We start from the raw sequence: 20,327 nt of genomic DNA on the forward strand, positions 1-20,327 counted from the left end.
CTGGTAGAGATATTCAACCACGTGACCAAAAACGTCATCGTTGGAATGGCAGCCTACAGATTTACAAATTAACACACTGGACTGCAGTTTCAAAAGAGTATCGATAAGAGGAAATCAGTCCAGCAGGTATATCATTAAGTTTTCTGAAACATACGTTAGCTATTACTAAAGTTTTGTCTAGCTGCATGAATAGAAGGGCGCGCCCATGCTTAAACTTTCTACAGCCTGCTAGCTACGACTCCGTGTTTGTTTTCCATAGCTAGACTAGCTACAATACAGCTTGGTACAGTTGCACGCTCGTAATAGCTAGTGAGCTAGCTGGCTATGTACTGTTATCTCAGTTGAGACGTTTAGTATGATCATCTCGTATTCTGCCAGTATGGCTTTTACAATGTATCCAGCAATGTTGCTGGTATCAGCTGTTCTGTTAGCTGACTAGCTATTCAGATAGCTGACTATTCTCCAGTATGGTGACTTTTCCTGGTTTTGAGGGTAATTGCTGTGAAGCTAGCTAATGATAACAATTGTCTGGTCAGCTAGCTAGCTAGCTAGCTCCTACACCAGTTAATGCATCTTATTCAATAATAGACTACAACTTCTGCATCGCATTGGATTTTGTGTGCAAGTCAATGAATGAAGTGCCAGTGTAACATAGGCTAATCGTCAATCTTACAGAGTAACTGTATTTTTAAATATCCCGTGAGTACTTATTTATTTTTATCTACTTTTTGTTACCCGTAACCGCTGTAAGCATTTCATCCCAATTCAGTAGCTGAAAATAAAAGTTTACAGGCTGTAGTCGCAGGTGTATTACTTCCTTTTTAGTTGTCATTTCGAACGGTAAGTATATATGAACTTGCAACGTTCTATTAAAAACATGAGGACAAAATCGAAGAACTATCTAAATGATCCAGCTACAAGACGCCCTGTGACCCCACGCTGTAGCAGTTTCCTGTAACACGACTCCACATGCAAATAAGATAATATAATAATATTCTGCTTGGTTGTGTTTCAATTTAAGACATGAATAGTTAAGAGAGGGGCCCGGACGTGGAGATAACAGACTGCAACCAGAAAAAAAAAAAAAAAAACATTGGTAAGGGGTCAATATTTAACCGTGGTTTTATCTCTTAAGTCGCTGACTCAGTTTGCAATTAAACCCAAAGGTTAAGGAGCGGGCCATATAATACCTTGAACTCCACACTAGCTTCACCATCAGCTCCACATTTCTCGACGGATGTATTGTTACCCCCGATTTTAGCATGAAGCCAGGTAGGTTATCCTGCAGGTTACTTGTCTTAGTGTATTTAAATGTTTAAAGTTTACACGAGAATGTAATACGCCAATATTATATATATAAATGATTGTTTGGATCATTGTTCAGATGACAGCTGTTAATTCAGAAACCAGATTATATTTTCTTATGATTCGTACTAATTAGCCTACGTCGTGTTTACTGTATATTCTGAAATTGCAATCTAGCTCTGTTTATTGACGTACTAACAATGCTGAACATTGAGGTACAATTTACAGTAGGCCTATGCCTATTTTTTTTTTTTTTTTTTTTGCTTTAAAGGCTAGCGGATAGATGGTATGTCTTTGTATGATGCGATCTGACAAATCTGTTTTGTGACTATTCTTATATAATATATGACATCCAAAGAGTATATTACTATTATTGTTGTTTTGTACTAGGTTAGTACAATCTCCATAAAATTAATTCAATGATACATATCTAGAGCCATATTATTCAAGTGAGTGGCTTTTAACAGTACTGAGTTTCAGAAGTGGTTGCTTGTTTATTGCACTGAATCTTATCAAAAACATCAACAATTATGATAAAATACATAATCCGTGGAGTCTTTCTGCACGGATCTTTTTCAGCACTTGCTCTGAGATATGTCATTGGCTTTATTTATTTATGTATTTATGTATTTATTTATTTATTTATTTATTATTATGATGATTATTATTATTATTATTATTATTATTATTATTATTAGTAGTAGTAGTAGTAGTATTATTCACTCATTTATTTATTTGGTGCCACGTTGTACCTACAGTCCTAGTCCCAATTACATTTACACATACATTTTTGACATTTAGCAGATCCTCTTATCCAGACTGACTTGCGCAACTTACATTCTTTTATTTTTTATATTCAATTACTTGGACTTGGTGTAAATGAAAGTATTGTGTCTTCACAGCTAACGCCATGTCTCCAAAGATAACCGTCGAGCTGCTGAGGCAGCTGCGACAGGCCATGAGGAACAGCAAATACATCACCGAGCCCATACAGGCGTATATAGTGCCATCGGGGGATGCGCACCAGGTAACTGAAAAGGGCATTGTCGACCAGACATTTTAATGCCTCAGTGGTTCTGTTTTAGAGCTCTTTTCCTAATGGGCATGACCTCTACCCACACCATACATACACACACAGATATATATATATATATATATGTATGTATGATAAAGACATTTTATCTTGATTCTGCTCTGTACTTCACAATTTTAGATTTGCAATCAAACAGTTCACATGTGGTTAAAGTGCACATTCTCTGCTTTTATTTAAGTGTATGTTTGTACACTTTGGTTTCACCATGTAGAAATTACAGAACCTTTTATACATAGATCCCCTATTGCGAAGCACCATAATATTTGGGACATATTAATGTTATGTAATGAAAAGTAGTCCTGTTTTGTATTTTGTCGCATATCCTTTGTATGCAATGACTGTTTGAAATCTGTAAATCATAGACATCACCTGGTGCTGAGTATCTTTTCTGGTGATGCTCTGCCAGGACTGTACTGCAGCCATCATCAGCTCTTGGTTGTGTCAGGGGATGAAGTATTCTCTTCAGCATATGGAACGTACGTTCAATGGGATTCAGATCAGGCGAATGACTTGGCCAGTCAAAAAAACCTTTGTTGCTTCAGCAGTATGTTTTGGATCATTGTCTTGCTGTAGGATGAATTGTCATCCAATGAGTTTTCCTGCCATTTTCTTAAACTTAAGCTGACAAGATGCTTCTGTACACATTGGAGTTAATTCTGCTGCTGCTATCAGCAGTTACATAATCACTGAAGTGAACCAGTACCTGTAGCAGCCATACATGCCCGAATCATAACACCCCCCAACAACATGTTTCAAAGATAAGGGGGAGGGGGTGCTTTTTCTTTTGGTCTCCACACTTTGCTTCTGCCATTACTCTAAGTGAATCTTGATCTCATTTGTCTGCAAGAACTTTTTCCAGAACTCTGTAGGCCCTTTTGGTTACTTCTTAACATATTGTAACCCGGGCATCCTATTTTTGCGGCTAACTAGTGGTTTTCATTTTGCAGTGTAACCTCTGTAGTTCTGTTTGTGAAGTTTTCTGTGGACGGTGGTTACTGACACATACAGGACTGTTTCCTGAAGAGTGTTTCTAGTCTGTCGGACAGGTGTTTTCTTTATTGTGGTGAGAATCATCAACTGTAGAGGTCTTCCTTAGCCGACCAGGCCCTTTGCAATTACTGGGCTAAGCAGTGCTCTCTTTGTCATTAATGGTATTCCATGCAGATGATTTTGGTAAGCCTAATGTTTGTACTGTTTCTGACAGTTTTTTCTCAGCCTCATTTGTCATTTACTGTGACAAATATGCTATAATAGAGGGAAGAGAGGCAAATACATTTTCACAGCTCTGCACCTGCACTAAGGAAACAATTGAACACTCCTGACTGATCAGAAACACCTGTGAAGCCATTTGTCCCAAACTTATGTTGCCCTGAAGTGTGAGGACTATGTATAAAAAGTTTTGTGATTTCTACATGGTGAAATCAAAATTTATAAAAAATATCCTTAAATATAGGCTGTGTATATGCACTACCATTCTTGCTGTACAGACCTGCTCCCATCATTTGTTGATGCAACACTATAATAGCAAGAACATGCTGTAATGCTTTCTGCAAAGGCAGCTTTTTGACCCATGGACATCCTCTGCAGACAAAGCCAGAGCACAGGAACTGTTTTATTGCTTATGGAGTGTTGCACATCAGGTTTAGTCCGTGAACTTACTGTATCAAGAAACACTTTCCCTGAAGTGTTTAGAAAACCTGTACCATTGGCTTATTTGAATCTCTACCTTTGATCGTACTTGTGATTGCTGGATAAGCACCTGTTTTTATAATTGTATTATAAATGTAGATCATTAAGTTGTGAGAGCAGAGTTGTTGGCCAAGAAGCATAATAAAACTTCAGAACTTTGATTTCAAGCTGCATTTAGTCATTAGCTAACTTGCCACAACCATACATTGCATAATGTTTGTATTTGCTAATAAATAGTATAGATGTCAGCCAGTATGTGTCAAGTATTAAGCCGAGCCATGATTAAAAAAACAAATCTATATGTATGGGTGTATGTTTAATGTGAAATGTGATCCAAATTCTCAGGGAGGAAAACTGAAGTACTGGTGAGAAATGGCAGACAAATTAGTGATGCATGTAGGCCTAATTTCAATTTAAAAAATAAAATAAAAAACCATGCCATGTAAAATTGACCTTATATTTTAGTTATTAAACACCAGGACTAGAAGATTAGATGGTCTATTGTCTTATTAGATGGTGTAGCCTCTTTACAGAAAAGTCTTTTCTTTTTTTCAAATAACTGCTTTTCTATTTTCCATACTCTTTACAAAAATCACTCTAATAATTTTTATCCCAATCAGTGGATTTTTTTTCTTTCAGTTTGAGGTGCTAAGTGCTATGTACAATGCATTTGTGCCGCCAGTGTCTGACCTCTGAGCTAATGAATAGAGCAGTGGGCTGTTATCTGCTTGTGTTTTCTTGGGGAAATGGGGAGAAGCTAATTACAGTGGTGGTCAGGGGGCTGTGTGACCACTTACAATTGATTGCTGATCATTAGAGACCATCTCTCTTCCCCTGTGTTCCTGCTCCTTACGTTTTCCAGAGTGAATACATCGCCCCATGTGACTGCAGACGTGAATTCATCTGTGGGTTCAATGGCTCTGCAGGTATGGCACATTACAATGGAAACATCACAGGGCTTGGGGTGGGACAAGTGTGTTAGCCATTTATATTTGTATGGTCATAGGTCTGCTGTGTATCCACCTAAATGCATTTAGAAATTCTTAGGAGAAACCCACTGTCTTCCAGAAAGCCTAAAATTAACGTTAATTAGGGGCTGTGCATCAAAGATACATCGGCACCCATTTTAATTGTTTGAATTTTTCGCTATTGTAGTTTCTGCCTTGGGAGTCTATGGCAGCCACCAACGTCAGTTTCTGCCATATTGGATTTTCTGCCATATTACATTTTTTGTAAACACATTTTAAAGATCTCCTAGATCGTTAAATGGATCATTTGGATCAAATTTGCCATCTGTCATCTTGAGAGTACTTTGACCAAAATTTATTGAAGTACAGTTGCTGGGTCAAATGATATGGCTGCTGTAAACAAACTAATTTAATGGCAAAGGTGCCGAACAGAAAGTAAGCAATATCTCTCTTGTTGTATAATGCCAAATCTGGTACCCTTTATCAGGGGCCTAATGTGTATGCCTAATGCACACACACCAAGTTGCATGAAATTTGACAACTTGGCAGCGATTACCCTGCAATAAAAGCAGATATTTCAACCAAACTTTTTGTGGACTATTGCAGTAAAGAATCCTAACTGGGCAATAATATTCCCTTGGTGTCAGACATTTTAGTTTTTAGTTGTTGGATTTAGTCAAAAACCCATTTAGGCATCTCCTCTTAAAGGTATCCCCCAATTTTTGGGATTATGTTTTCAGGCCATTGTATTTGAGGGTTGTTAAAATATTTTACTTGGTTTAACAATATGGCTGCAATATACCACCAGATTTGGCAGTGAAGGTGCCATAAAGAATAAGTGGTCATATCTCTGCAACTTTTTTGTCTGTTGGCACCAAACATGGTTTACGTGTGTAGCATGGTGTCTAGGGGGCACTGAAATTAAAGAAGATATTTCAACCAAATGGCATTAAAGGGTCCGAAGTGACTAGTGCTTGGCCCATTCATTGCTGCTTGCAGCTATATTTTCAATTTATAATTATGAGCTTGACTGTAGAAAAGTGTTGAGAGATCAGTGTTAGACAGGTCAGTATTTAATCCGATAATGAAGGAGGTGCTGTCCTCTGTGTTAAGAAGGAGGGTGACGGGAAAATAAGAGCAGCCAAAACATGTAGGCTGTGGGCGGGAAGCTGTCCTGCTAATTCTGTACTGCAGTTGGAAACTGACACTTGAGGAGGCGGGGGAAAAGCATTCAGTGCACCTGCAAATGGGGTCAGCATGTGGTTTGAAATGAACACAGCCGCGCAGGGATGTCAAAGAAAAAGTCAAATTGGGTTTCAAATTTTAACAAATTCTATGGAAACAGTAGATGCACATTTCAAAGAGAACTTGGTTAGATCTATAAAGAAAATAAAACCTGGGAGAAAGTCTCAGCTTGCATGTACTGTAAGGTGTCTGTCTGTTTGTGTGTGTGTGTGTGTGTGTGTGTGTCTGCTTTGTAGTGTGGCTTGTCTGAAAAGCTATCCCTGTGGAGAAGGTTCAGTTAAACATCTGATATGTTTTTCGAGATAATACCAAAGTTCACCTTTTGGGAATGGCAGGTATGTTTATTATGTATTTAACAGGTAGTACTCTGCCAGTAGCTGCTTGATACAGGCATTTACTCTTTTTGCCAATAAAATCGATTAAAAAAAAATCCATAAAATAAGAGTTCTAAAATAATTAATTACCTGACATATTCTTCATGGTAATGGGTTATACATGTATTATTATTAATAAATACAGTCATACTGACATAGTGACATGATGGTCTTATTATATATTAGTCTATGTATTCTCTTTCTGGTGGAAAACCCATGCATGACCATTTTAGGTAATGTTTGTTTGTTTTTGTTGACATTTAAAGTTATCTAGCTCTATGTATTGTACATGCCTTGGAATAATTAAGCTAGTTCAGGACAGCCTGTGACTAAAGTTGTGTTATTTTTAAATGGAGGTGGGGGAGGGGCATGTTTTACTGGTACTGTGAATTCCATTTGAGGTGTGTGATATGAGGCAGTGTTTGAAAGAGATAGCCTGTGTCTGAGTGATCTACAGTGCATTATGTTGTGTTTGCAGGCACAGCTATAGTAACTGAGCAGCATGCCGCAATGTGGACAGATGGGCGCTACTTCTTACAGGCAAGCCAGCAAATGGACAATAACTGGACTCTCATGAAGATGGGTAAAAATGGGCACTCAAGTTGCGGCTTTTAATTGCTCATTGGGATAGTCCACTTTTAGGATTTTTTGATATTATTTCAGTATTAGTGTGTTTCTACTGGCCCTGTGGTGAATGCAACCTGAGATTGCTGTGTTCATGGAAAGATGTAGCCACACAATTTAACTGTAAGTTCTGCTTATAACTGTGGATAGATGTTATAAAATGACATTCAGCTCTGGAGACATAACATTGTTGTTCAGGCTGCTTTGGAGATAGTTGAAGTGTATTTTTCTTTGGACCACTAACCCATCAAATGCCCTGTGCCTGTCACTGTAAAGCTGACAGGTTCTTGGAAACTCCTCTTGAGTCGAATATCTTTCATCACACATGAGAACTGTCTGGGCCAATTGAAAAGTTACACTGAAAGTGAAACGATATCAAAAACCCCCATAAGTGAAGTATCCCAATAACTGCAGTTTTTGTGCAGAGTTTACCATCTACCTTGTAAGTAGTGCATTTAAGGAAAAGCCAAGTTTCCTCTGATAACTGTGCTATGGAACAGGGTATTTAAGTAACAGGGAAAATGGCCCCTTCCTGTAACTCTTCTTGTAAAGCACTGGGTTTCAATGTAACGATGCACCCCATTGTCTGGTATTGAATCCTGTCCATCACGGTGCTGGCTGGCTGTCGGCCAAGCAGAGTGGCACATAATTGGCCGATGTGTGACCTGGGAGGGAGTCTGAGATGGCATTTCCTGTAATTTTGAGAGGGGGATGGCAACTGTCTGCTTACATCAGCTGCATAACTCAGCTGGTTGTCTGCATAATGAAAATAAGCAGGCGGCTGGTGGCATAAGCTTAGGAGGAGAGCAGGGGCCTGACTACACTCCTTAATTGACGAATGATGTTTCTGTAATGGGAAGGTCCCAAGAGTACAATCGAACATAAAAATTGATGATCAAAATTGGTCACAGAAATAAGTGATTAGTAATGCAAAAAATATCTTTTACTTCTGCTGATTTCACTCAAGGACAAGGATGAAAGATTAAAGATGCTTAGAAGTAAAACTGCTTGGAGAATTCTGCATATGGCTTACTTTGTTAAATGTACTTTACATGTTTTTAAAGGTCTCTTTATAATGTGCGTATTTGAGGTTTTTTCCGAACAGTCTCCATATTTATAATCTGCTGGCAGGCTTGAAAGAGACACCGACTCAAGAGGATTGGTTGATCAGTGTTCTGCCAGAGAATTCTAAAGTGGGCGTGGATCCCTGGATAATTGCCGCAGGTCAGTTTTAGGGTGGTGAAAGTGCCCAGTTCTGTTAATATGTGCTTTAGAGGGTCTTCACTTCTTTTTAAGATCCCCTACTAACAGAATGACTGATTTCAGATCAGTGGAAAAACATGTCCAAGGCATTGACCAGTGCTGGACATTCACTGGTTGCTGTCCAGGAAAACCTAATTGACGCCATTTGGCAGGACCGCCCACCCAGACCCAGCACAAAACTGATAACTTTGGGTTTGAAATACACTGGTGAGTTTTTATTATTATTATTATTATTATTATTATTATTATTATTATTATTATTATTTGCACATCAGGAATGGCTTAAATTAATTTAAAAATGGGTAAAAAAAGGGGGATAAAACTGCATTTTGCAGTAGTGTGATTGAATGTCTACTTTTCCTTTTCGGAATCATGTTGCTTTTATTTTCATGATGTTTTCATTGTTTGTACACCATCTGGTCCTGGAACAGTATAGGCTTTGGAGGGATGAAAGTGGCAGGGGGGTCATTGACTGTATTTTAGGGCTTCTGACCCAAAGACAGACTGCAGTCCAGTGTTCTGCAGCCTCTTGATAATCATTTGGATAATTTACCAATGCTAAGATTTAGGCCTCTGGGCTTTCTCTCGTTTTAGGCATGACTTGGCCGGAGAAGATCACAACGTTGAGGACAAAGATGTCCGAGAGAAAAATCACCTGGTTTGTCATCACAGCGCTTGATGAAATTGCGTGTACGTATTTCTTTCGTTTTTTATTTTAGTATTCTAAGGTGCTTGATCAAGTAGGAGGAACTATGAGCCTTCAGCTGAGAGGAACATTAAGTAGGCCAGTTAAAGAAGTGTTCACCCAGCAATAGTGGTCTTTTGACACAACAGAAAATGTGTGAATATCTATTGTAAATTAACATAGAGAACATAAGTGTTCCATCTCTTACTCTTGACCTTTGTGCCTGTCTGTCATCATTTTTTTAGTTTAAATTGGATATGGCACTTGTCTTCTAAACTGGCACATGTGTGGAAGTCGATCACGATCTGTTTTGCCTCTCTGTTGTAGGAGGTGCTTAAAAAGCCTGTGTAAGTGGTGCTTTAGACCATGCTAATGAGCTGAAGCAGATTTCCTGGCACAAGTTACTGCTTTATTTTAATTAGATTGCCTTTGATTGCTGTGGTTGACAATTAGTATCTAGAAAAAATGAGATCCACCCTGTGTGTGTGTGTGTGTGTTTGCATGTTTTTTTTTGTTTGTTTAGTTTCGTAGGGGGGACACAAAATTGTAACTTTCCGTTCTCTCAGAATTGTTATTTGGGCTTCTCTGTTTAGGGCTCTTCAACCTGCGAGGTTCAGACATCGAGTACAACCCTGTGTTCTTTGCCTACGCCATTGTTGGAATGAACACAATCAGGTGAGAGGTTTGGGTTAAAAGTTCAGTCTGCCATTTTGGACCTATTCAAACAGAAATGGCAACATTACATCCAGTAGGCTGAAGTCTTCAGTAATTATCCAGCTGTATAAATGGATAATATGTCATTTGTTAGTTATATTTACTACACTGGGTAAGTGAACCAACTTAAAATAATTAAAACCATTTTTTTACAGTATATGTAGGGATTAGAATTATAAACGTTGCCTTTGCTCGATAGGAGTAAATGATCATATGAGCAAAGACTGTCGGTAATCTTAAATTTCCTCAGTCGTGATGTTAGCCTTATGCTAGCCCCAAAAGGGACTGTGTTTGAGACGGTTTTCCAAGTTTGAACAGAGCAGAGAGATCTGAGCAATTGCACCGCCTAGGCTCTTCATTGACGTGAAGCGCATGGCAGACCCCGCGGTACGGGAGCACCTGCAGTTGGACGCGCCCAGCGCGGTCGAGATGACCGTCCAGACCGCTCCTTACGAGTCGGTTTACACCGAGCTCCAGGCCATCTGCGCCGCACTGGGACCCAAGGAAAAAGTGTGGATCAGCGACAAGGCCAGCTACGCACTCACCGAAGTCATCCCAAAGGTTAGGGCTCCAGGGGGGGACCTCCCCTTTTGTGGAATTAACCAATGTCCGGGAAGCATGCCGCGTATTACACAAACAAACCTCACAAGGGAATGCACTGGCCTCATTTGAACCATTTTATTTTGCGAGGTTTGGCAAGGAGCTGAAGCCAGGCGACGTCTCACGAGGGTTCTTCTTGTTGTTTTGTGCATTATGGCCGTTTTTGTTTCCTCTGCAATCCGTGGACAGCAAAACTGACAAATTGCACTGTCACATTTTGGGTTTGAGACCGAAATCCAATACCACTATGGCACCAGTTCCCATACGACCGGTACCTACAGGACCAAATCGCAACAAAGTGCAACTTTGGTGCTAATTTAAAATTGAATGCCTGAGCTGTCAATTGAAATGTCCAGCTTTCCACGAACCTCTGGTGCTCCGAAATGGAAGTACAGGCAACAGAAGCATTGCTCGTCCAGGCCCTTGCTGCATGCTTCTACTAGCTAACGTTACACTCGCTCAGGCACTGACAGCAGGTTCTGATAGCAAGCTAGCTAATGTTAAACTTGGTTGATATGCCAAAAGTGAAAAGGTATAATAATAGTTATTTATATTTGTTTATATGTATAATTTAAACAGTTAACAGTTCTTATCTTAATTTATTTTGCAGTGTGTGACACAGTCTCTAGGCCGTAGTGCAGGTGTCAAACCTAAGCAACACAGCATTGCCGACACAGTTGGTAGCCTCCAAGAGAATCTGAATGCTTTTTTACGCAAGAAAATTAGAAAATTTATCTGAGGAAATTTTGGCTACAAGCCAGATCCCTTTCAATCTACTATCACTGTACCATTGAAAGCATCTTAACAGGTTGAATCACTGTTTGTTACAGAGTTTGACTGTGAAAATCATTAAGAAAGTCCTGCTTCCCTATTTAGAGGACATTTGCCTTAAAGCTCGTGGTATCATTGATGACCCCTCCAACCCAGCACACAGACTGTATTCTCTCCTGCCTTCAAGCAGGTGGTGCCATAGCATTCGCGCTCAGACCACCTCAGACCTCGGTAAATTACGTATTTGTTTCGGATTCAAATACTTTTCTACACGTTACTGATCTTATCTGGTGTATTGGAACCAATGAAATACTCTCAAAAAGTGCAAACCCTGCCTTCTGGTCAACAGAGCACAGAAACGTATTTGAATCCAATGCAAATACGTATTTGAGCCAGGTCTGTATCACTTAAACAGTAGTTTCTTCCCACATGCCATCTGTTTACCAAGTAGCCTGTAGAGCAGTGGTCTCCAACCCTGGTCCTGGAGAGCAACAGGGTCTGCTGGTTTTTGTTTTCACCTTAAAATCAGCACCCGAGACCCAAGACACCAGGTGAGTTGAGTTAACTGTGTAATCAACTGCTCTAATTGATTCATGAAGTGCAGAGTCACTATGAAAACCAGCAGACCCCGTAGCTCTCCGGGACCAGGGTTGGAGACCACTGCTGTAGAACCTTCATCTACTGATGTGCATGTTTACTGATGTGTGGTGCTTATTGTTGCACTTTAATTTATTCCACTGGGTGCATTTTATTACCTCTGTGGTTGCTGTTGCTGTGGTTGTTGTTGTTTTATATTGCTGTTACTGCTGCTGTGTCACTATGTGCTATGAGTGAACTTTGAGATACGATTGGACTAGTTCAGGGCTACCCAATCCGGTTCCTGGAGATCTGTCCTGTTGGTTTTCACTCCAACCCTAACAAAACACACCTCATTCAACAGCTAGAGCTTGCAGAGCTGCTAATTAGAAGAATCAGGTATGCCAAATTAAGGTTGAAATGAAAACCTACAGGACGGTAGATCTCCAGGAACAGGGTTGGGCAGCCCTGGACTAGTTTGTGTACAGGCGGAATTGCTCGGAAATAATTATTTCATTGTTTTTTTAATGACAGTGCGATCTAACAGCATGACAAATAAACGACCTCAAGTGCTTTTCATTTCATAAATTCCATTCTTTTGATCGCTTTTTATTTCCTTAATAGTGAGCATTAGATGAAACAAATCGCGTGCCACTGTGCATGTTTTATACAGAGGAGCTTGGGGCTCCTCTTTATGAAAAATATAAGTACACAATGACTGGAAAATGTTAAATTCAGCATTAGAATCCAAAAGCAACCAAGCGCACATGCCATTTCTGTTTTCACTGTGTGAAATTGCATAAATCAATTCATTCAATCAAGTCATTATCAAGATATGATTAAAAACTGAGGGATAGCTCCTACTCACATATATATATATATATAACAGTACACTCCAGAAGTGCTCATTCTGTGTGAATGAGTTATTAAAATGCAAGCGTGCAGAAGTGCGGCTGATTAAATTAAATTTAGAAAATAAACTCCTGAGTTACCATTACATTACATTACAGGCATTTAGCATAACAACATACTCAACTTTTACCTAGCATTTACATTGCATCCACTGCTACCAAGCTATCAAGCTCACACTTATCTGTATGCTTCATGGTATATTAAAATAGCCAGTTTGGCACAAAGTACAGTACTTTTGTATAAAAACTTTGATGGAAGGTGTATGTTCTGGGATGCGAGTCTGATCTGTTAAACTGAATGGTTTTTCTGTTTTTCAGGCGCACAGATCTCCAATACCGTACACCCCTCTGTGCCTGGCCAAAGCCGTCAAGAACACCACTGAGATACAGGGAATGAAGACAGCTCACGTGAGTCTTAGTCTGTCAGAGGACGAGAATAAAACAACATAAACTACGTCCTTCTTTTTTCATTTGAAATGAATTAACAATGGCTTTTTCGTGTTCCATAACAGATCAAAGATGCCGTTGCGCTCTGCGAGCTGTTTGCGTGGCTGGAAAAAGAGGTATTCGGAACAGAATTAAAACGGCAAAAATATTTTAGTTACCACTGCCAGGGCTCTGCTCCTAAAAATTGATGTGTGCTAACTTGAAAAATGATCTAGAATCACATCTACTAATTGGGATGTATTAGTGTTCTCCTAAGATGCTCAATAAAAATGTTAGCATAGAGCCCTGACTGAATTTATGGTTTGCTTTACCGGTTCTGTGTCAACGCTCTTTTTAATTTTTTTTTTTTTACGTGTTCTGAAGTAACCGTGTCTTTACTTTCCATAGATTCCAAAGGGCACCGTGACCGAAATATCTGCTGCAGACAAAGCGGAAGAATTGCGCAGGTGAGAACCGCTCGTGCACCGTGGGAGGAAAAAAGAATGCATGACCCAGTTTGTTTTTTTTCTGATTGATTTGCATTCTTTGTTGATAGGTTAGGACTCCATTGTTCCTCATTGTGACCTTTTTTTTATAATCTGTGGAAGTGGAACGTGCTTGATTGCACGTCTTCATTATTATTATAATGCGGTTTGATCGGGAAGCTTGTGGGCAAGCTTGTTTGCTTCTGGGATCTGTAGAAAAAAAAGAAAAAAGCATGTCGATGTCCTGAACTGAACTGTGCTGCCTCCTAGTTAATTCCTTTGGAAGCACAGTTGACATCGTCTTGTACTGTACTGTGCCAAGGACAAAAGCGATGTAATAGAGACCATGTATATGGTGCAATTTAAGTGTTTCAATGGACATTCCTTTGGGGTAATTCAAGCTACTTTAAGGGTTGTTTTACTCCTGAATTGAATTATCAGTAATAATTTTTTTATGATCTTTTGTTTGTGTTTTAAATAGCCAGCAGAAAGACTTTGTTGGCCTGAGTTTTCCTACAATTTCTAGTGTGGGACCAAATGGAGCCATAATACACTATAAGTAAGTGCCTTGAATTAAAAAAAAAAAAAAAAAGGTTTTTATAGTTAGATACTATTGTCAGTCTAATGTTGATGCTGTTGAGGCAGGTAAAAAATGTAACTTTGTTACGATGTCATAATGGTGGTTGTCATCAGTTTCAACTACAATTTAGCATGTGAGTGCTGTGCAGTTAGTTATCCTTTTTTCTTTCTTTTTTTGCGATAAAAAGCGTGCCACCACTGTTGTTTTCCTTTTTTAGACCCCTACCAGAAACCAACAGGACTCTGAGTCTTAATGAAGTCTACCTGATTGACTCTGGAGCCCAGTACACGTACGTTTTGTGTCTCTTGGCGTTCTTAAGGAAAAAAACATGAACTTCTTGTAATACCAGATGTTTGGTGGTAGAATTTCCTGTTGAGCATTTTACTCAAGGGCAAGTTATTTGCTGTCATTCATCTGTCATTTGTAGAGATTCCTAGAAGTGACAAACTTACTATAAATCAGATAAAGTTCCGTTTAATGTCAGCTGAGGTTTCTCATGAAGTTCATTTTTATTTAACTTTTTGTTTACCTAGGGTAGGTTCACTGAGCATGTATGCTCTTTTGCAGGAATGCCCTACTTCACAGTCATACACCTTCACACCTGGGAGCTGCCCAGTACAACCACAATCCTCTGTTGTTGGCCACTGAGCAGCTCTACTGGAGGGAGAGAACATTTTTTAGCCAATTAAATTTGGGAATAATTAGGTGGCAAGTTTTGCAAGAGCCAAAGCTGGGATTTTAGCCAGGACACCAGGGAAACCCCTACTCTTTACGAATAGTGTCATGGGGTCTTTAATGACCACAGTGAGTCAGGACCTCGGTTTAACGTCTCATCCGAAAGACGGGAGTTGTTATGTGCTCATAGCCATAACCAAATATTTTGAAATTACTAAGCTTCATAGGTTCGTTAGGTTTTCAAGAAGGTACTAAATCAATCACACATAATTATGTCACATGTCTGGTGACACCCTCGGGAGGGACAGAAGTACTGGAAATGGAGAGAGGCAGCAATTCCGGTTTTTGCCTGCGTTTTATTTGCGGATAGAGAAATTGAGCATGTTCATTTAGCAGACAAATAAAAATCTTCACTGTTTAACCTCAAGGGATCCTGGCAAAAACAATGAACTAAAATAACACAGTAGAAATAAACTAAATGCAGGAAAAGCTTTTTGGCCTTTCCCACTGTCCAGGTTTTCATTTTGTATCTCCTATAACGTAGTAAACGAAAACGACTAAGGCGAAAATCACCATCATGAAAGCTTTTCAGCTATCAGCTTTCCAGCTCAGTTTCAGTCTCTTTTGCTCTTTCTCTCGCTTTCTCGGTGTGCTGACTCGCCCACTGTGGGGTGAAGCAGACTTTTAAGCAGTGGGCTGATTTGCTAAGGCAACCCAGGTGACCACTCAACCAGTAGGCATGGCTCCCGACTACCTCTGCCTGACCGAGCTCTGCCACAAATAATAATAACAATAATAATTAAAGGCGCAAGCGGCGTTGGGAGGGGTCCAAGCATTGGCACAATTGCGCCCCCTATGGAGCGATTTGTAATCCTCCGATTATGTTCAAATTAACTAACAACTTTTATGTTTGGGGTCAATTTGACCCCAGCAATATAAATCTGCAGAAAATAATTGTAACTGAAAGTGTTACCCAAGGTTCTCTCTCAGCTACTTTAGGCCTTTCTACTGACCATCTTAATAGCCCAGTAAATAAAACATGACTCTCCCCATCTTCCCCTCATACATCAAGTATTGATTTTATATGACTATTGCAAAATATGCAAATGACTGTACAATCTCATTCATTGACCTAAAATTGAAAACAAAGTATTTTTTGGTGTTTGCAGGGCTTTATGTTGGTATTAAGTGCTCATTAAAAAATAAAAATAACATTTGGAAAGAAACACACCTTTTATTATCAAGCATAGTAACATTTTATGTTTGGGGTCAATTTGAAATGTTTAGGTTCAGGAAACACTTCAGAACATCAATAAGTAAAATATAACAGTTATTCAATAATGAAGAAACACCAATAAAAAATAGTCACCAGAATTGAGTTTTGATAAAAAAATGAACATAACAGCTCAACTAGGTACCCGTGGGTATCAATTCTTCATTCAAACGAGATAGGTGCAAGTTTGTCGCGCTCCTGTCGTCCCTGCCTTATTCCCTGTCGTCAAAGCGTATAATGTGGGAGAAAACATTAAATGTCTCCAGAGACATTGTAGCTGGGAAAATTGCCCTACCAGTGTCAGCATTCCAAAGGCTTGCTGTCACCTTTTGACTTGTACACTCCTGCCAAAATAAGCAACCCAATATAGCATTGCTAGTGGGTCACATCCAGCTCTTTCCAATTGTCACCATACGCACGCCTCCCCTCTAAGTTTGTCTTCTCAAGAATATCCTTTTGCATTGATGGTGTTATGAAGAGTTCAAATGCAGACTGTATGTCTTGTACATGACTGCTAGCATTTCTGGTGGGGCCTGGAACCATTTTGATGACATTAGCAGCACTAAGTCTACCCTGTCTTTCAACTGGGGATCCAGACCATGGTAGTACTCCATTTTTGGAAGTAAACATGTCAGTTCTTGGTGGTTGAGAGATGACAGGAGGGTTTGTTGGTGGTTGAGAGGCGACAGGAAGGTTTCTTGGTGGTTGAGAGATGACAGGGGGGTGTCTTGGGGGTTGAGAGATGACAGAAGGGTTTCTTGGTGGCTGAGAGATGACAGGAGGGTCTTTTGGTGGTTGAGAGATGACAGGACGGTTTATTGGTGGTTGAGAAACAAAAGGAAGGTCAGAATGTGGTATCTCAAAGGCTTAATTTTCATCATCAGAGGAGGATTCCACATAGTCAGGGTCCTCCTCAACATTATCCTCAGTCTCAGACATATCCTCATCTAAATCACTTTCACCCTCCAAGATCTGTGACAGAACCTCAGTAGCAGAAAATATATGCCTCTGTCTGGTGGTCATTTTCAAAATCTTTAGTTGAGGCACAAATGCAAAGAGAAATGGTTTAGAGGGCTGTGTATGCAGCCCTTATTATAAGTTTGCCCCCGTCCCCATGTTGCGAGAATGATCAGAGATCTCATGGGAACTATGTTTTCTCCTCACGCACACGCATGCACACACGCATGCTCTCTCTCTCCCTCTCTCTCTCTGTCTCTCTCTCTCTCTCTCACACACACACACACACACACACAAATTAATGTGAAAGTGCCCTCAGCCAACACAACAAAAACAAGATCAAAATTATGGTTTTATATAACAATAGAGTTTGGGGTCAAAGTGTGGGAGTTATGGCCTTTTACGCAAGACCCTTTGTTATAACATCTGGTCAACATAGGTGATTTTTAGTGCCTGAGTAGTGGGGGGCCATAGGAACCCACCTGCCAAATTTGGTTGCTCCAGGACTTATGGTTGCTGAGCCTCAGACACTTTTAGCGGAGATAAATAAGAATAATAATAACGGATACAATAGGGTTCCACCAGCTTCGCTGCTTGGACCCCTAATAATAATCCTAACAGATACAATAGGGTTCCACCAGCTTCGCTGCTTGGACCCCTAATAAGAAGATGAATATGAATAATAATAATAATAATAATTATTATTATTATTATTTTGTCTTTCCTACAATGGAACTGCACCTATTCAGTCTGACATTAAAGTCAAACATTTAAGTGGCGGCTCTTTCTATAACTGACCTTTCATTATTCGCCGTTTCTAGTGATGGGACCACAGACGTGACCCGAACCATGCACTTTGGGACTCCATCAGCTTTTGAAAAGGTATTGCTATTCATTTTCTGCACTTTGCATGCATGTGACAGAGTCAGAATTGAGCTGATGCATACATGGTCCACTGATTTCCCTTGTGTATTTCTAATTGCGAAGTCATCTAGCGTACCTTTGACACAGAAATGAATCTTTTTTTCGCCCCTTTTCTGGCTGCTCCTATGACTGTCTTGCAAGCTCGAAGACTATTAGCCAGAGCAGTTACCCCTGCAACATAAATTGCCCTCTCAACGATTTCCAGCTCATATTTTGTTCACTGTCTACTTGGTTCGCCCCTTATATTTTTGGTCTACTTCCTGCTCACTTTGTGTTGCCAGTATGTCTACTCTGTACCAGCTCATACGCAGTCATTCTAACAACTGTTCATCCTGGTCATCCTATATCTCAGGCCCCTAAATTTGGTGAGAATGGTGATGGAATGATAGAAAAAGGAAAAAGTGTAGAAGTGATTGCCTTTATGCCTTTCAGTCATATGTGCCCCCTCTTTATTCTTTAAAGGAATGCTTCACCTATGTTCTGAAGGGACACATAGCCGTGAGTGCAGCCATCTTCCCCAACGGAACCAAAGGTAAACTTGGCGGCGTGGTTCAATTTTTTTTTTGTGGCCTTCCACAATAATTTACGCACAAAGTAGTCATTGCACCATACCTCAAGCAAATAGCGGCTGAACTGCCTCATAGCACAAGCTACTCTTTTACTCTTTTGACGACTCTTTTACTCATAGTTGAGAGGAGTCCATGGAATTGGTGGGGTAGGGTAGATTCACATCAGGTGGACTTTTTGGCCTGCTCAGGACACTTGCTGGACTCCTTCGCCCGCTCGGCTTTGTGGGAGTCGGGGCTGGATTACCTCCACGGGACGGGGCACGGCGTGGGGTGCTTCCTCAACGTCCACGAGGGGCCCTGCGGCATCAGCTACAAGACATTCGCGGACGAGCCCCTGGAGGCGGGGATGATCGTCAGCGACGGTGAAGCTCTTGTCCCGAAACAGCGTCGTTTCTCACAAACATTTTCCTGTCCGTTCACATTACTCACATTCAGCTTCTTAACTTAACGGTGTTTAGAATATTGTGTATATATCGTATCTCGTGGGTTAAAGGCGGTTAGTGACTGTAAATCAAGTCAGATTCCACTTGTCATCTGCTATGTCGTAATGTGAGCTCTGACTCGTATTGCATTTCTCAGAACCTGGGTATTATGAGGATGGATCCTTTGGCATACGGCTTGAGAACGTTGTCCTGGTCGTGCCGGCTAAGCCGAAGGTGAGTTACGGGTCACTGTCTTAAATTCTAATCTGAAAAGCAGGACATTTCTGATACCTTTTTTTTTTTATTATTATTTTTTAATACTCTGCAGTACAACTACAGGAACAGAGGCAGCCTCACGTTTGAGCCCATTACCCTTGTCCCTATCCAAGTGAAAATGATGAACACAGACTTACTCACACAGAAGGAGGTAAAATGGCTTTTTAAATGATATAATCTGTTTTTCTTCTGACATTAAAAAGGCAGTTTTGTCCACTAATATCCAGAAATCAACAGATGATTAAATTAATTGGACTGAATGATCCCGATAACTACTAACTTCAGTTTGCATAAAAATATCTCCCAGTTCAGTGCTCGCAGGTCCTTTTTGGTGTCAAGATCCTTATTGGAAATTATTTACTGAAATTTTATGAAGTCAGTTGTAGTCAATCAATTATAGTTAGTTAGTTAATCTGACTACAGTGTTTGTATACCTTTTAAATTTATTATTAAAAAAAAAACATCTAATTAAATAATTGTCTCTTTGTTTGTTTCCCATTGCGTTGGCTATTGTAATTTGGCTTGTGTATTTTGACTGTATTTGACAAACGTTCCTATTTTCTGTAGCGTAACTGGGTCAATGAATACCACCAACGGTGCCGGGAAACGATTGGTGCGGAACTGGAGCGGCAGGGCCGCAAGGAGGCCCTCGATTGGCTGATGAGAGAAACCCAGCCGATCGCCTGAGAAAGGCATCGGTCCCTGAATGCCAGATCATTATTTAATCCAGCAGTTTGCAGAAGAGTACGATCAGCAGTGATTATTATTTTTCCTTTTTCTTAACAAAATTCTTAATCTCGCTTTCTTACTCTTGTCTGTTTCCCGCTGTCCTTATTTTATATTAAAAAGACACGCATATGATATTCAATAAAACAGTGTGAAAGTATTTTGTGTTTTCTTTCTAGACTCTAGTGACTTATTG

The 20,327-nt window shown here is 39.9% G+C and overlaps 1 protein-coding gene across 3 annotated transcripts; it reads left to right on the forward strand.

The window, feature by feature from the left end:
* Nucleotides 1-20,291, forward strand: xpnpep1 (X-prolyl aminopeptidase (aminopeptidase P) 1, soluble). 3 transcript variants are annotated; one of them, XM_035406863.1, is made up of 21 exons: nucleotides 17-126; nucleotides 1,022-1,096; nucleotides 2,208-2,332; nucleotides 4,950-5,013; nucleotides 7,153-7,257; nucleotides 8,430-8,522; nucleotides 8,625-8,768; nucleotides 9,156-9,251; nucleotides 9,840-9,921; nucleotides 10,311-10,521; nucleotides 13,137-13,226; nucleotides 13,331-13,381; nucleotides 13,653-13,711; nucleotides 14,211-14,288; nucleotides 14,527-14,598; nucleotides 18,036-18,096; nucleotides 18,601-18,670; nucleotides 18,896-19,069; nucleotides 19,287-19,363; nucleotides 19,458-19,556; nucleotides 19,973-20,291. In XM_035406863.1, the coding sequence occupies exons 3-21, from the start codon at nucleotides 2,216-2,218 to the stop codon at nucleotides 20,090-20,092; spliced, it is 1,863 nt and encodes a 620-aa protein (XP_035262754.1). In that variant the 5' UTR covers nucleotides 17-126; nucleotides 1,022-1,096; nucleotides 2,208-2,215; the 3' UTR covers nucleotides 20,093-20,291. The 3 variants fall into 3 exon arrangements, with proteins under 3 accessions (XP_035262753.1, XP_035262754.1, XP_035262752.1); XM_035406862.1 differs by lacking the exon at nucleotides 1,022-1,096 and having other exon boundaries at nucleotides 1-126; XM_035406861.1 differs by lacking the exons at nucleotides 17-126; nucleotides 1,022-1,096 and adding an exon at nucleotides 1,137-1,272.
* The last annotated feature ends 36 nt before the right edge of the window (nucleotides 20,292-20,327 follow it).

This window comes from Anguilla anguilla, chromosome 2 (assembly GCF_013347855.1).
Source record: "Anguilla anguilla isolate fAngAng1 chromosome 2, fAngAng1.pri, whole genome shotgun sequence".
Lineage (NCBI taxonomy): Eukaryota > Metazoa > Chordata > Actinopteri > Anguilliformes > Anguillidae > Anguilla > Anguilla anguilla.

What these genes read in the sequence shown, in the direction of transcription:
- xpnpep1 (XM_035406861.1), top strand. An exon ending in GTTGGAATGAACACAATCAG is followed by an intron (nt 9,922 to 10,310) that starts GTGAGAGGTTTG and finishes TGCACCGCCTAG; the next exon opens with GCTCTTCATTGACGTGAAGC. An exon ending in CTCCATCAGCTTTTGAAAAG is followed by an intron (nt 18,097 to 18,600) that starts GTATTGCTATTC and finishes TATTCTTTAAAG; the next exon opens with GAATGCTTCACCTATGTTCT.